The following is a 16,680-nucleotide window of genomic DNA, read 5'->3' on the forward strand; positions in this document are numbered from 1 at the left end:
CTAGTATATCTCTAACTACCATCAGTATGCTGTCGTTCTGATATAGAGCAAGTTGTTTAATTTCTAGACACCAGTCATGTCAATAGAACAATCCTTCAATACTTAAAGAGATAACATGCATGAAACATAAATAATATTACCTTTTCATTTTCTGCCACGGTGCGAGTAAGAGCAACAATTTCATCTGTTTTAGCATTCAACTGTGCAGAAAGTGAAGTAACTTCTTTTGTGAGTTCATTCCGTTCATGGAGAGCTCCTTGTAACAAACGTTCTGACTCATTGAGTTTATGGGTCACATTTATAATTTCAGATTGTAGCTGAAATGCATCATTTTCCACTTGCCGCAACTCTGTTCTGGCTTGAAGTAGCTATAAAGATAAAGACAGTAACATGAGGTAGGTACACATACTGGTACATACACAGCAGATTTTAATTACTTTACCAGATGACATGATAACATGTAAAGAAGAAAATACTGTACATATTAAAGGTTACATCAGTCATCAATGAAAAGTAGATGTATAGCCAAACTCTCTCAGTGTAGTTTAATGCAATACTTTAAATATTTTTTATACACTAATATAAATGTAGTTAGTCACACAAAAAAGTGAACATCAGATTGTTACTTTTGAAAGACATAATCAAAAGAAAACTCAAGGTGAAAATCATGTTATAATCACAATGGACTGAACTTACAATGCTTGAGAATTTTACCAAAACCTATGTAACATGTTTAGCCCATATTGTCAACTCTGAACACTTTAAAGATATTGATATTAAAAGCTCCACCTTTACAATACTTACAAACATTTTTATTCCTAAAGCAAAATTATAGGTACATGTTTCATTCCTCTTGGGGACATCCTCAGTCTAGTGAACAACGAAAGTTAAATAGTAAAATAAGCATAACAAAAAAGGTGCTTTATACATGTTTACAGCAAATCAAATTTACATAGTCGTAGTGTGCCATTTGACAACATAACGATGACGTGAAATCAATCTGAAACTTCTCATCGTTGTTCAAGAATAAAAGAATCTTACCTTTCCAGACACACAGGTTATAAGAGAGAAAAATCATAACTAGTAGTTCAGTCTTGGTTCTATGCTGCTAATTGTAAGATGTGTTCCATTAGTGGTTTAATGGATAATAAACATTGTGTGGTAAAATTAGACTGTTAACACAGGGGGAACTTTTCATGTGGTGCCGTTATAAGTTGAAAAACCGAGCTTGGGTCATATGGTTTCAATCGTGGAGTAACCTAGAATGAAAATAGGTCATTGAGGAATTGTGTAAACATAAACAAGACCGAAAGGTAAAAAAGAATATAAGGCACATCTGAGTACTTACATTCCTTGCCGGTCGTTAAGTGTCTTGGCAGACAAGCCATGTGCTAGGTATGGATTTTTGTCTATTGTTGGCTGGAGGTAACAACCTAGTTGGGGAAGGCTTGAGGGGGTTGAAGGGAATGGTAAGTAGGGGAAGAAGTAGGACGGGCTTATATTCTCATTGGACTTTCTTTAAAGAATGTATTAATTATTTCTTCGGAAAGGATGTTAAGATTCTCCATATTTCATTCAGGTTACCATTGGGGTTTTCTTCTTTGGTCTATGTCGATGAAGATATGTTTGTAAATATTGAGTAAGGTACCAAAGAACAAACCTCAATGGTAACCTGAATGAAATATCAGAGAAATTCAACATCCTTTCCAAAGAAATAATTGACATATTCTTTAAAGAAAGCCCAATGAGAATACAAGCCTGCCCTACTTCTTCCCCCACTCACCATTCCCCTCAACCCCTTCAAGCCTCCCCCCACTTGGCCATTACCTCCAGCCAACAATAGATAACAATACGTACACAGCACACGGCTTGTCTGCCAAGACACATAACGACCGGCAAGGAATGCAAGTACTCAGATGTGCCTTATATTGTTTTTACGTTTTGATCTTGTTTACATATCCACAATTTCTCAATAACCTATTTTCATTCTAGGTTACTCCACGATTGAAACCATACGACCCAAGCCCGGCTTTCAACTTATAACGGCACCACATGAAAAGTTCCCCTTGTGTTAACAGCCTAATTTTACCATACAATGTTTATTATCCATTAAACAACTAATGGAACACATCTTACAATTAGCAGCATAGAACCAAGACTGAACTGCTAGTCATGACTTTTTTCTCTTAACATGTTTGTGAACAAACGTAAGATTCTATACTTGTTCAATGATAGATGTTTGTAATCCATTAACCCATTAATGGAACACAGCTTATGAATAGCAGCACAGAACCAAGACTGAACTACTAGGTCATGATTTTTATCTCTTAAACAGTGTGTCTGCAAACATACGATTCTTTTATTCTTGAACAACGATGAGATGTTTATAATCCATTAACCCTTTAATGGAACACAGTTTATGAATAGCAGCACACAACCAAGACAGAACTACAAGTCATGATTTTTCCTCTTAACCTGTGTGTCTGCAAACATAAGATTATTTTATACTAAAACAATGATGAGATGTTTCAAATGGATTCCATGTCACCATTTTGTTCTGAAATGGCACACTAAGACCCTGTAAATTTGATTTGCTATAGACATGTATATGACACCATTTTTGTTATGCTAATTTTACTATTTAACTTTCATTGTTCGCTAGGTTAAGGATGTATCCAAGAGGGATGAAGCATGTACCTATAACTTCACTTTAAGTTTTTTTTTTTTTTTAATAGGTATTGTAAAACTAGAACTTTTAATGTTATCTATAATTGTTCAAGTATGTTGGTATTGAGACCACAGAGAGAATAGAAACAAAATAGCCTCTGGGGAAGAAAAGCATTTCTTCAAGGGTCTAAGAAGCCTAATCTGAAGCAGAAAAGTAAATGAGAAATGCAAAGAAATTTTGTATAAAACTTATTTAAGTCTCTCTACCTGCCTTTATATCAGAGACATGGGTACTGAAAGAAATAGATTAAGCAATATACAGGTTAGTGAAATGAAGTTCCTAAATATCTGAATTGGCATGATAACAAGAAAGATATAAAGAAACAAATGAGAATTGGTGAAGCAGGAACATACAGACAGAATACGAAAATCAATATGACAACAGTATGCGCACTTCAGGAGAAAGAAAGAATTCTAAGAATGATTTTCAGTATGAAAATTGAAGGAAAGAGATCTAGAGGAAGACAAAGAGACTGGGTGTAGACAAAAAGAGATGAAAACTGGTCAACAACAACAAAAAAAAGAGAGAATGTGGGCAGATAGGAGACATTGATGAGGTGTGAGTTCTCAATAGACCTAACATATACCTCACCCATAAACAGCTCACAGCCACACACCCTAACTGTGCAGCCAAGTTTCTTGGTGTACTCTATAATGAATTAGTATGAATTTCTCTCTTGTTAATGTCGAAGAACTCCAAATTGATCATGTGAATGAGGCAACTGAAACATCAATTAAGATGTTCCTTATCCTGTATTTCTCCACAGTATCAACTTCTTGAAAACAGCCTCATTAGCAATGTAAGATAGAATGGAAGCCCAGAATACAACAGTGTGATATATTAGTATCACATACTGAGATATAGTGTGGTGAAAGAATAGTCCCCAACAAAAATTATACTCAGGATATTTAAGCCAACAATCACATTATACTGATCTTACACTATTATTAAACAGAAAAAGGCCTCTATAAGAGAGGAGGGTTTTATGGAGAAGTGTTACGGAAAAAATTACTCAGGGAGGTGTTTGATAAGTTTCTAAATTCTTTGTAATTCTTTAAGAAATGACTAGGTAAATAAATGATAGGGAATTTGCCACTTGGGCGATTGCCCTAAACACAGATCACTGGTGATTGATTGATTGATTGATTGAATGATTGATTGATTCATTCATTCACTGACTGATAAAAACTCCAATGCCAAGAACCAAACCATAATGCCAAATATGTCCGCCAAACAAAATATAATTTACCTGGTACTCAAAGAACACAAAAGCATAATTTGAGAGAAGAGGACATGCAACAGACAGAGTGCAATGAGATAAACTCAAAAATTTATTAAGATACAAGGTCATGTACCCGTGTACCCGTTGCATACAGAATTAAATTCTGCGTCAGGAATCTCAGTGCTTATGACATTGTCAATTTGGGCAGGCATGATTCTGTCTTGAAGTCACAGCAAGATGTGGGCGTGACGTAAACCACACTTCTGCCACTACACAGTTGTAACTGTACAAATGCATGATCCCCACTTTTTAGGTTAGGAAATTTTTGTAAAATAATTTGTAATATTAAAGTCATGAAAATCATGTAAATTTGTTCATTCATAATGTAAAAACGTAAGATTATGAGAAGAATTTGTAGCAGGGAATTTTGTATCTGTGTAACTTTAATTTGTGTAAGAGTCTGCACATTGCATGGCAGTGCAGGTTGCTCAAGAATTGTGCAACATGGAAAACAGTGGCTATATCGGGAAAGACGGTTGAAGTCAGTAGGAAGTGTTACAACATGTGGTTTAGAAACCCGGGCTTAGGCCGGGGAGTGGATGCTGAAGATGATAATTCATCAATGTGGACAAACGTGCAAGTTTGCCATTGCGGATTGGCAGCTTGGTAACCAATCTGAAAGCTCCGATTTTGAACGAGGTGGCACTGACCAAGAGACGCTTGAAGATGAGGCAGTGGTAGTGTTGTTTCCTGTGGATTTTAGTAGATGCTACACCACATGGAGCAAGTCTAATGTTAAAAACTTCATATTTGGTCTGTATTGAAAGGAGATTAACACACAAAAGAAGAGAGTATGAATGATCCACCTTAAATCAATACAAATTATGTTGTTAATACAAAATCACAACATTTTTATTAGGGACCGGTTTCGATGTCTTAGGACATCATCCTCAGCCATAACAGGTTAAATGAACAAAGATATATATCTTACAATACAGAATATAAACCATTAATAATGAGATAATATAAAATGGGAGAAGTATACAACATGATGCTCAAGAATCATTTTTATGAAATGTACAAGTTAAAACTTGATGGTCAGACAATAAAATAGGAATGAAAATGTTATCACTAGTTTAAAAAGTCATTGCCATTATGTGATGTCTAAGAGTTTTTGAGTGTGGCATAAATAAAAATTTAAAAAAAAAAATCCTACAGAGGAACAACGATTTACGTCAACTTTCAGACGTCAAAAATTTTTAAATTCACATGAAAAAACCAAGCAATAATGTCGTGTCTCTCTAGGGGCTTTTATCTGACATTTAATACCTCTTGTATCTTGGTCCACTTTGGGGTACATGTAAATGTGATGAACAGATCAGGATGACCATACTGACTACATGTCTACATACTGACTACATACTGTCTTGAGCCTGCGAATGCACGTAGCACAACCATCTTGCCAAGATCAGAAACTTGCTCATCTCCTTTGCAAATGGCATCTCACAAGTGTATGTAATTTTATGATCATAGTTTACTTTGGGTTTGTCTAATGAAATTCAGTCTTTCTGTTTCAATCTTGGTGTACATATCAACCAAATACTGATTAAGGAGACTGCGATAGAGTAAGATGTAGTTTTCTTGACCCTATGTTTTCATGATTCGGTAAGAGTAAAAATCTGAAGCAGAAAATGTTTTCTTAAGAGGGGCTTTAGAATTTGGATCAAGTTGGGGGATGTTAATGAAGTATCCATTCCTCCATGGCAGAACATAAGAGGGTACTAATGAACGTCATAAGCACCATGAATTTCACTAATCTGCACCAAATTCAGGTCTCTGCTGTGAAGAACGATGTCCCGCTTTTCAAATTCCTAGCCCACAAACACCAAAGTCATCTCACTCATTGTACACACGTTATATCAACCCGTATGTTCAGATGGTGATCTTCAGTTCACATGGATCATGATTTTAAACTCTTGATCTCCTGGGACATTCTCCATCGCTGTTTTGTGTATATGGATTATGATTATGCACAATTTGTTGAAGTTCAATTTTAAAAGTTGGCACTAAATTATCCTCATGTACCTCCATAGCTCCAGAGGACGTCATTTGAAAATATCCATTACACTTCCTAATGTTTCTCAAAAAATGCTCAGACTGAGGATGATCATTAGTAAGGAGGCTCTTCAATAGGAGGGAGATGTACTTTTCCGTTCCTACAACACAGACTAGGGCTTTCTTCTTTCCATTTATTTGCATGATACCACTCCCAAATGGCTTTATGGCCAACACCAACAACCCTGTCATTACTGTAATCTGTATTGTGGTTGTACTTGAATCCCGATAAAGATTCTGTTTTCCACACGATCAATCTTTCATCATCACTGTTTCTCCTAACAGCTTTTTGATTGATTTCAAGATTTTTCTTTGTGTATTTCCTAACAGCCTTCCTATTAACATCAAGTTTTCTTTCAGTAAATTACAGACTCCCTATGTTTCTTTTATTTTAATTCCATCGGTGAATCCAGCATTTCACTTCTTTCTTGTTTGTTTTCCATTGGATGACGGAACTTTTGAACTGTTTTACAAGTCAGATGGAGAATTTAATTTTAAGGCACAAAAGAAAAACACTTGTTTTTAGGAAGAGAAAAATAATCAGTGAAAGAAAATTCATTGTCAGTTATTTCATTGCCACAGCACTGGACAAAAGAATCTTGAAGCGCCGATTACACTGAGTGATGTAAGGAGAGGGATAGCAATAGCAGGTGGTTGTAGATGAGTAGGGACATTCTGAGGTATGAGTGGTTCAAAATGTGATGACATCATGGGACCAGAACACTTAAAACATAATATAGCCCTTCCCTCAACAGGTTCTTCAGGCTGTATTATCACATTCCCTTTATGATACACCACCAGATGGCAAGGGTATATTTCACCGGCCGCCACAATTTCGCAGTGAGTGGTGTATGACGTGGGAAAGTACATGTAAGCCTGGTACCGGTACTCAACCATGGTTCTGTACATTTCCACACGACATCATAGTCAACACTTGAAACTGTTGCTAATTATTACAAATGTGCTGTACGACTCTAACCCAAACCTGAGGTGCCAGCATGAGAACTTTAAATAAGATAGGGAACAGATATTTTAAAAAAAATAATAATAATTCCTGTCTGGCGCATCCATGTCGCGGGGGTGGGCACCCTACACTTCAGTAGGTCAGAGTGATAGGATGGCTGAGTTCAGTCAGGGACCCAGTCCCGTGGGGTATAACACGGAACCCATGACCAGGGATGCGGGTTAAGACCTCAACGGCAGTGAAGGCAGAAGTGAAAATCACTGGTACGGTGGATCTGGTGGAAGAGGCAATATCTGATCCCTGAGAACTGACTCAGGGCCTGCTGCCTTGCATGTTGATAAGGGACTATTAAAGGCTAAGGGAGATAACCCTGACAGAAAAATCTTCGGAAGTGATAGACCCAGCAAGTCAGCTTCTGAATAATTTGGAATTGCTTTCAAAACTAAACGAGGCCTCAGATTGTAATTTCCAGAATAATGACTCTAGTTCCCTCCTTGGTAATGATATTAATAATGGTTCAATACCCAATGCTCCATCACAACCAAAGAGGAGAACACACAAAACTCGATATGAGACTGTAATCAAAATCGCCAAGCTAAACATTCTGACACTTACTGGCTAAATAGAGGAATGTGTAGACTTAATGAAAACAAGTAACATAAACATACTGGGTCTCAATGAAACCAAGTGGAAGGGAAAAGTATCAAAGGAACTCAGAGAGGGATATCATCTATTCTGGTCAGATGGAGATCAAACAAAAAATGGAGTTGGTGTTGTTATGGATCATCAAATGAAAGATCATAAAGTAGAAGTAAAATATGTTTCTGATCAGATTCTGCACATAATGCTGAAATTGGAATCTTCCCAGAACATCATCATCATTCAATGCTATGCACCACAGACTAGTTGTGAAGATGAAGAAAAAGAACATTTTGAAGAAGACATAGAGGAAAGAATAAGAGGAGATGGAACGATCATAGGGGATATGAATGCTCAAGTAGGAACTGTGAGAAACGGATATGAAAGTATTCTAGGAGCACATGGATGGGGTCTACGAAACCCAGAAGGAACTAGACTCCTTGATCTCTGTCTGAGGAACAACCTTGTAATAGGGAACTCATGGTAACAAAAACAAACAAAAAAGCCATAAAGTTACAAGATATAGACGGGATGGAAAAAGTGAATCTTTTATAGACTACTTTTTGATTGAGAAACAACTACATAATAGACTGTTAGACATAAAAGTGATTCCTAGTGTTCCTCTGGAAAGTGATCGTAGACTCCTCATTGGATACTTCTAGTTTAACAAGTTAAAAGGAGTAAGAACCACATAGGTAAAGAAAGACTTGGAAGCTGAAGGACAATGATAGAATAATAGAGTTCCAAGAAAACATCAAAACAGTACTACCAAAGACAGAGGACAGAACAGTTGAGGAGGAATGGAAGGATCCAAAAGAAAATCTAGTAATGATAACTGAGAAGCTATGTGGACGAACCAGTGGCACAAGAAGATGGAAGGAAACTCCATGGTGGAATGACAGAATAAGAACTGCTGTCCTGAACAAGAACAAAATGTTCAGAAAATATTTCAAGAACCGGACTGACAATAATAAGGAACTATACAGGGTTGCTAAAAAACAAGCAAAACAAGTTGTTACAGAAAAACGAGAGAAGTGGTTGAACAAGTTGAGTGATAAATTGAAAGAGGATGTTAATGGTAATAAGGAAATGTTATATGGGATGATGAAAAATAGAAAGAGAGATAAAGAACACTCCAAATACCTAAGAAATGATAGTGAAAATCTGATCACTGAAGATGATAAGATGAAAGAGACTTGGAAGACTTACTTTGATGAATTGCTGAATGTGAACTGCATGCAGCCTACACAAAAAAAAACAGTACCAGTACTATCTCATGCAAGTCTGCCACTGACAATGGGTTAGACTTAACATGGAGTGATGTAGAGTATGCCTGGAAATACATCAAAACTGGAAAATCAGTCGGTGCTGATGAAATTAATGGAGAAATGATCAAGGCTATGGGAATCTCTGGAAAACATTGTATCTACAGACTCTTCTGAAAGATCTGGAAAGAAGGGGACATACCAGTAGATTGGAAAACAGGCATCATAATTCCAATTTTCAAGAAAGGAGATAAAAAAAAAAATGTTTCAACTATTGAGACATCACTTTAAAATCTCAACTTGGTAAACTTTATGAAAGAATTATAGAGCGTATAATCAGACCCCTTATTGAAGAGAACCTCTTCGAAGACAGTATGGATTCAGGAAGGAGAGATCAACAACTGATTTAATCTTTACAGTCCGTCAGTTAATGGAAAAATACTATGAACACAACCGAGATTTGTGGTTAGCCTTTATGGATATCAAGAAAGCATTTGATGCTGTGAACAGAGAGAAGGTGTGGAAAACACTGAAGAAAATTGGAATACAGGATGACATGATACATATGATCAAGAATTTGTATGAAGATACCCGAAGTAAAGTCAAAACACCTGTACAAATCACTGGAACATTTGATATAAAATCTGGGTTAAGACAGGGTGGTGTTTTGTCTTCTTTTCATCACTGTGATAAACGAGCTTTAGAGAAAAGTACACCAAACCATTGGAGGTGAGAAAATGAAAGTTATCTTGTTCGCGGACGATATAGGCTTGTGGGGAGAATCTAAAGAAGACCTTCAAGAACAAATAAACTCCTGGACAGAAGCTGGTAAAGATTATGGACTCCTCTTCAGCCAAGAGAAAAGTGAGGTTATGGTCATGAAAAGATATGGACAACCAATGCGACACATTGAAATGGAGGGGAAACAGCTACAGATGAACCATCAATTCAAATATCTTGGAAGTGTTATCTCTGATACTGGTTCTAGAGACAAGGAAATTTCCCAGAGAATTCAGGCAGGTAGCAACTTTTACAAAATAGTTAAAGACATAATATGGAACAAGAAAATACCAACAAAATGTAAGAGAGTCATATATGAAATCTATTACGTACCAATCCTGACCTATGGTTGCGAAACATGGACCATGAGAAATAAAGATGTTAGTAGAATCCAGGCAGCAGAAATGAGATTTGTCCGTAGCATGATCGGAAAAACACGGAGGGACAGAGTCCGAAATGAGGAAATCCACAATCAGGCTCAAGTTGTAAGACTGCAGGACAGAATAACAGCACAGCGACTGAGATGGTATGGACATATGCAACGCTTGAGAGATAACAGATTACGGAAACAAATGTATGATCTAAAACTTGAAGACAAAAGACCAAGAGGGCGACCAAGACTCAGGTACAAGGACATGGTGAAGATTGACATTCAACAGCGAGCACATACTTTGGAAAGTATCGAAGAAGGAGAGAAGTTCAGAGACCGCAACTGGTGGAGAAGCCTTGTTCGCCGAGCTATCACTTAAGATGGAACGACGTAGGATATGTATGTATGTAATAGAAAAATCAGCAACCATCTGCTTTCATAGGTACAACAAGGTGACGTATCATTATGCTGCCAATAGCAATGATCTCAATGCCTAAAGAATCATATTATGGAAAAGGAAAGTAGTCAGCTATGAGAATTAGGTACTAAAGAACACAGGAACTGTAGGTAAATAGAAAGGACCAAAATGAGATCAAAAATGTGGAAAGTATTAAGAAGAAGATAAAAAGATGTGTATCATGAGTAAAAATTACTTCAATGAGCTGTATGAAGCAGTATGACAGAACACAGGTAAATGTCTGATAACGATGATCATGATGCTTGTTGTTTAAACGGGCTTAACATCTAAGTCATCGGCCCATATAAATGTCTGATCGTACTGCTGTAAATGAGCCAGCTGCACATAGAAGTGTGTCTGTGCCTTTCTAGGCATAGAAGACAGATATAGAAAAGAAAACGAAAACTGAGTCAGCTATGAGTAACAGCAAGTACAGTGTACAGAAACAGGAACTACAGTATACAGCAGCTCTAGGAAAGCCTGGTAGAACAACTATAGTGCTGTGACCAAAATGAGTCTGAAAGGTGTAAAGTATTAAAAATAAAAGATAGGCAAGAAAGAGTGCATAATGTGGTACTGTACGCAATACAGATGGCGACACTAGAAAGCATGGAGCAGAGTAACTGGAGGAAAAAAAGAGAGAAAAATCCTGAAGAAGATACTGGGACCAAAAAGAGGAAGTGAAAGATGGGAACAAAATTCAAGGAACGAACAGTACTGAAATATGAGGACAATCTCAGTAGAAATAAGACTTAAAAGAGCAAGATTTGCTGGACATGAGATCAGGATGGACATGGAGAGAATGACTAGAAGAGACAGTGGGAAAGACAAGAAGAAAAATGGTAGCTAAGTGGGTTGTCAAACTCTGGAAGACTGGACTGAGATGGGGTCAAGATGGAAGGGACAGAGAACTGGGGAAATATACACCAATCAATATGCCAGAGCTCAATGGCAGAGAAAGGTATAGGAACGGAATAGAGAAGCACTAATGGGGGAGAAATGAGAGGAGGATACTGAAAATACCAGCTGAAGAACAGAAGAGGATAGAGAGGATGAAGAGGTTCTGGGAGGAGAAGAAGAAAACCCAAACCATGACAAAGCTGCCCATGGCCAGCTGAACAGCAGATACTGACATACTCATCAACAAGGCGATTACAACTTCTGCTTGGGCAGATTTCACTGTGCTCACTGTCAGTTGTCTTGTTTACAGCAAAACAATCAGACGTGCTTCTGCCTTTAATCAGGCAGCTTTATACTGTTCGTTGAACTAACTTTTATTCATCATAGATATCTTATGCAACAACGACAACAACAACAACAACAACAACAACAACAACACCAACATTAAACAAGAAAATCCATCAATCAATCAATCAATCAATCAATCAATCAATCAATCAATCAATCAATCAATCATTCAATCAATCAATCAATCATTCAATCAATATTGCTCATGGTAAGGAAGAAAGAAGAAGAGGAAGAAGAAGAAAATATAAATGTGGTGGGTGTTACATGTATTTAAAGTTTTAATCATCTTGCTGTTCTTGAATACACTTTCAAAACTGTACAATGTACTTTTGGAACATTCTGTATGTCAGCTAGAGATAATGCCATACTTTTACATCTGGTATGCAATATCAAGCTTTCTAGAATCTCTGTTTTGGAAACTACCAGTAGTTTTAAGTACGTAGGATTTGATTGGTTAAAGGCACAATGGAAGGTAAACCCTGAATTTCTATCAGTCACATTTTATGCTTCCTGTTTGACAACAATCGCTGGCTCCTCGGTAGGAGTACCTGAAGGTGTATTTGTCTCTTTTGCTTGACCGGCCTAGAGGTTGGACATGTGGGTTGAGAGCTCAACTAACATGGGGCGTTCAAGTTCTCCTTCAGGGTAAGCACTCAAGAAATCATTAATTTTCAGTTGTAACTTCTTTTAATTTCAATATAACTTGTTTCCTAAAATGTGCAGGAGTTTACCCTCTGATTTTACTTTAACCTCTAATTTTGTACAACTAATCGATGGCATAATTTCTCAATTTCTCAAATTTTTGGAGGCAAGCTTTTTTCAAACTATTTTGTTCACCTTAGTTTCTAATCATCCATTAGGCTTGACCTCTGTTAAATATATACATGCCAAAATGTATTTTTTCATAAAATGTCATTCATGAATTTCACAATTTCAAATGTTTTTGTCCTAAGCCGCATTTCTCTCTTATTATTCTTTCCCAAATATGTTGAACTTAGAAGAGGAATAACCCACTGTAAAAATGGATGTGAAGTATACAAATATGGTTTTACGTTATTTGCAGTGAGCGTGAGTTTTGTATAGATCAACTATCTCAATGTTATTTTAATGGTTTCCTTTATGATTATTTTAGGTTATGTCATTTATTACAATTTTATTTTTATTTTTTATTCTGATTTGAAATGTGAATTTATGTTAAAATAAATTTGTACCTAAGGAAAATTTACGTTTTTGTTGAAGTTGTCCTCCACAAAAGACTACTTACCCACACCTTGTAGGGCCCCTTTTCTTCCACATCCTTGTCACTAGCTGTCATTTGAATTTGCTTTTAAAGGGTCGATTTTACTTGCCTAAATTTAATTACATTTTCTTGTTTAATGTTGTTGTTGTTGTCGTTGTTGCATAAGATATCTATGATGAATAAAAGTTAGTTCAATGAACAGTATAAAGCTGCCTGATTAAAGGCAGAAGCATGTCTGGCTGTTTTGCTGTAAACAAGACAACTGACAGTGAGCACAGTGAAATCTGCCCAAGCAGAAGTTGTAATCGCCTTGTTGATGAGTATGTCAGTATCTGCTCTTCAGCAATTTGACTGCAGAGCAGTGGTAGTGTTGTGCCAATATCTCAAAAATGGTTGATTTTAGGGCCTTAAAACATGGTTTTCGGTGTCCCAAGAGGCATGCCGAGATTTGTTACTCGTGTTGCAAGACTTAAAATGAGCTCTGCTTCGCCCTTGCATGACAAATTTGATTTTTGCCTACATCAGCCAGCTGCTTCCATCTATTGTGGCAATGGACCTAAATCGAAGGCAGGAACATAGATTTATCTTTTGCCCTAGAGGTGCACTAAGGCCAAGATTTCTCAATTTCCTGTCAACTTGTGCGCTGCCACGTGTAGCGAGTAATTAGGAAGCATCCAGCACACAAGCAGAAATAGAAAGAGTAAAAATGAGCTGGAGAACAAGTCTTATGACTTCCTTCAAGTTGAATGTGTTAAAATATGCTGCAGAAAATGGAGCAAGAGCAGCAAGTAGTAAATACGAAGTGGAGCTATGTATAATTCGTTATTGGTGTAACCAGACAGACAAATTATTGGGAACAAAAATATAATTCCACAGTGTGAAGAAAGAAAAATATAAAAATGTGGACATAAAAGTTCTGGAGTGGATTAGAAAGGCAGGAGACAACGGCAATGCTATAAATTGCAAAATGCAGTATAAAGCACGTGAAATTTTATGGACTTGGCCAATCAATCAATCAATCAATCAATACTGATCTGCTTTTAGGGCAGCTGCGCAGGTGGCAGATTCCCTATCTGTTGTTTTTCTATCCTTTTCTTAAATGATTTCAAAGAAATTGGAAATTTATTGAACATCTCCCTTGGTAAGTTATTCCAATCTCTAACCCCCCTTCCTATAAATGAATATTTGCCCCAATTTGTCCTCTTGAATTCCAACTTTATCTTCATATTGTGTTCTTTCCTACTTTTAAAGATGCCACTCAAACTTATTCGTCTACTAATGTCATTCCACGCCATCTCTCCGCTGACAGCTCGGAACATACCACTTATGATACAAATTCTTATCTTCTTCTTTCTTCTTTTCCTGCCGCTTTTCCCACACCTGTGGGGTCGCGGGTGCGAACTGTGTCGCACATGTGGATTTGGCCCTGTTTTTACGGCCGGATGCCCTTCCTGACGCCAACCCTCTATGGAGGGATGTAAGCACTATTGCGTGTTTCTGTGGTAGTTGGTAGTGTAGTGTGTTGTCTGAATATGATGAGGAGAGTGTTGGGACGGACTTATACACCCAGTCCCCGAGCCAGAAGAATTAATCAGAAGCGATTAAAATCCCCGACCTGGCCGAGAATCGAACCCGGGACCCTCTGAACCGAAGGCCAGTACGCTGACCATTCAGCCAACGAGTCGGACATGATACAAATTCTTATAATTTTGTTAAATACCACCTATTCAATACAATATTATTATATTACAATATTATTGTGTATTTTATATTATATATATTATTTACAATATTATTGTATTGAATAGGTGGTATTTAACAAAATTTTAAGAATTTGTATCACAGGTGGATCTTCAATATGGACAAAAAATGAAATTTATAACCTGCAACATACCACTTAGTCGAGCAGCTCGTCTTCTTTCTCCCAATTCTTTCCAGCCCAAACTTTGCAACATTTTTGTAACGCTACTCTTTTGTCGGAAATCACCCATAACAAATCGAGCTGTTTTCTTTGGATTTTTTCCAGTTCTTGAAGCAGGTAATCCTGGTGAGGGTCCCATACACTGGAACCATACTCTGGTTGGGGTCTTACCAGAGACTTATATGTCCTCTCCTTTATATTCTCACTACAACCCCTAAACACCCTCATAACCATGTGCAGAGATCTGTACCCTTTATTTACAATCCCATTTATGTGATTACCCCAATGAAGATCTTTCCTTGTATTAACACCTAGATACTTAATGATTCCCAAAAAGAACTTTCACCCTATCAACGCAGTAATTAAAACTGAGAGGACTTTTCCTATTTGTTATACATTTCTTAGATCCGACAGATTAAATAAGCCCTCCGGGGGCACTGCCGCATATGTTATGACCAGCTTACACCCTAAAGTAATCTGTAGGTCTCCAGGTCCGTACGAGTGAAAACCTGAGTTCATGTTCCTGGAAATAACTGTGAGTGAAGTAAAATGTCTTCTGGGTGTAGTATATAAGCCACCGAAAGCGGTTTTTTTTTATGCGATCTAGAGACTCAAATACAAGATTTAGTCACTGATTACTCAAATATAATTATAATGGGCAACTTCAACATAAACCTTCTTGAACCTAAGTCTCCTCAGACAACCCAACTTTTAACTTCTTTTAAAGCTTGCAATTTAACGTTTCTCCCTCTCAATGCTACACATCACACAGACACATCACACACTTTAATTGATCTCATTGCCACTAACCAACCTGAATTAGTTCTTCATCACGGTCAAATTAGTGTCCCAGGCATATCGCGACATGATGCTATATTTATGGCCTATTCTATTAAAAGTCCCAAGTTTAAACCGAAAATAATTTCATATAGAGATCTACAAAGAATTGATAAGAATTAACTTTTACAAGACGCAGTTGCAGTGCCAAGGCATGACATATTTAAACTTAAAGGCATAAATGACAAAGTGACTCTCTTCAATCAACATATGACTGAACTGTACGATAGACATGCCCCTGAAAATAAGGCTCGAGTTACGCGAAAGCCAGCTCCCTGGCTCTCAGATGAGATTAGAGCACTAATGGCTGAACGCGATGCTGCTTATAGACGAGTTAAGAAACATTGCACTCCTGACAATCTACTGAACTATAAGAGACTGAGAAACGCTACGACCCAACAAATTACAAACGCGAAACTACGACACGCTCACAGTTTAATTGAACCAAATGTTTCAACAGCTGTATTGTGGAAATCCATAAAGAGCTTTGGAATTACCAAAGGACGAGACGAAATAAATATACCCTTGGAAAAACTGAACAATTACTTTTCATCTAACTGCACATTAAACGCAGCCCTGAAACAGGAAGTTCTAGACGGGAATTATGCAAAGACGCGAACAGATAGAGAAAACTTCTACTTCCATCCAACAACCCACTCACAAGTCAGGTTTGCTATAAATTGGATAACATCAACGGCAAAAGAAAATGACAGTATAGGAATAGAGATGATAAAAATTATTCTGGATGTGATATTACCTGCACTCATTAACATATTTAACTCTTCCCTTTTAGACAGCACATTTCCCAAAATATGGAAAGTGGGCATGATACGTCCTCTAAAAAAAAAGTAGCTTCCCCTTCTGAACCATCTGACTACAGAGCCATCTGCATAC

At 37.2% G+C, this 16,680-nt stretch overlaps 1 protein-coding gene across 5 annotated transcripts in view; it reads right to left on the minus strand.

Annotated features, from left to right (window-relative positions):
- Positions 1 to 16,680, minus strand: part of LOC136877770 (paramyosin) — a 652,246-nt gene that overhangs the window by 411,475 nt on the left and 224,091 nt on the right. For all 5 annotated transcript variants that reach the window (XR_011018593.1, XM_068228645.1, XM_068228647.1 and 2 more), the window contains one exon: positions 141 to 368. Coding sequence is in view for 4 of the 5 variants with exons in the window: in XM_068228645.1 (XP_068084746.1) it covers positions 141 to 368 (228 nt within the window). In the remaining variant the exon portion in view is untranslated. The remainder of the gene's footprint in view (positions 1 to 140; positions 369 to 16,680) is intronic.

This window comes from Anabrus simplex, chromosome 7, assembly GCF_040414725.1.
Source record: "Anabrus simplex isolate iqAnaSimp1 chromosome 7, ASM4041472v1, whole genome shotgun sequence".
Taxonomy (NCBI): domain Eukaryota; kingdom Metazoa; phylum Arthropoda; class Insecta; order Orthoptera; family Tettigoniidae; genus Anabrus; species Anabrus simplex.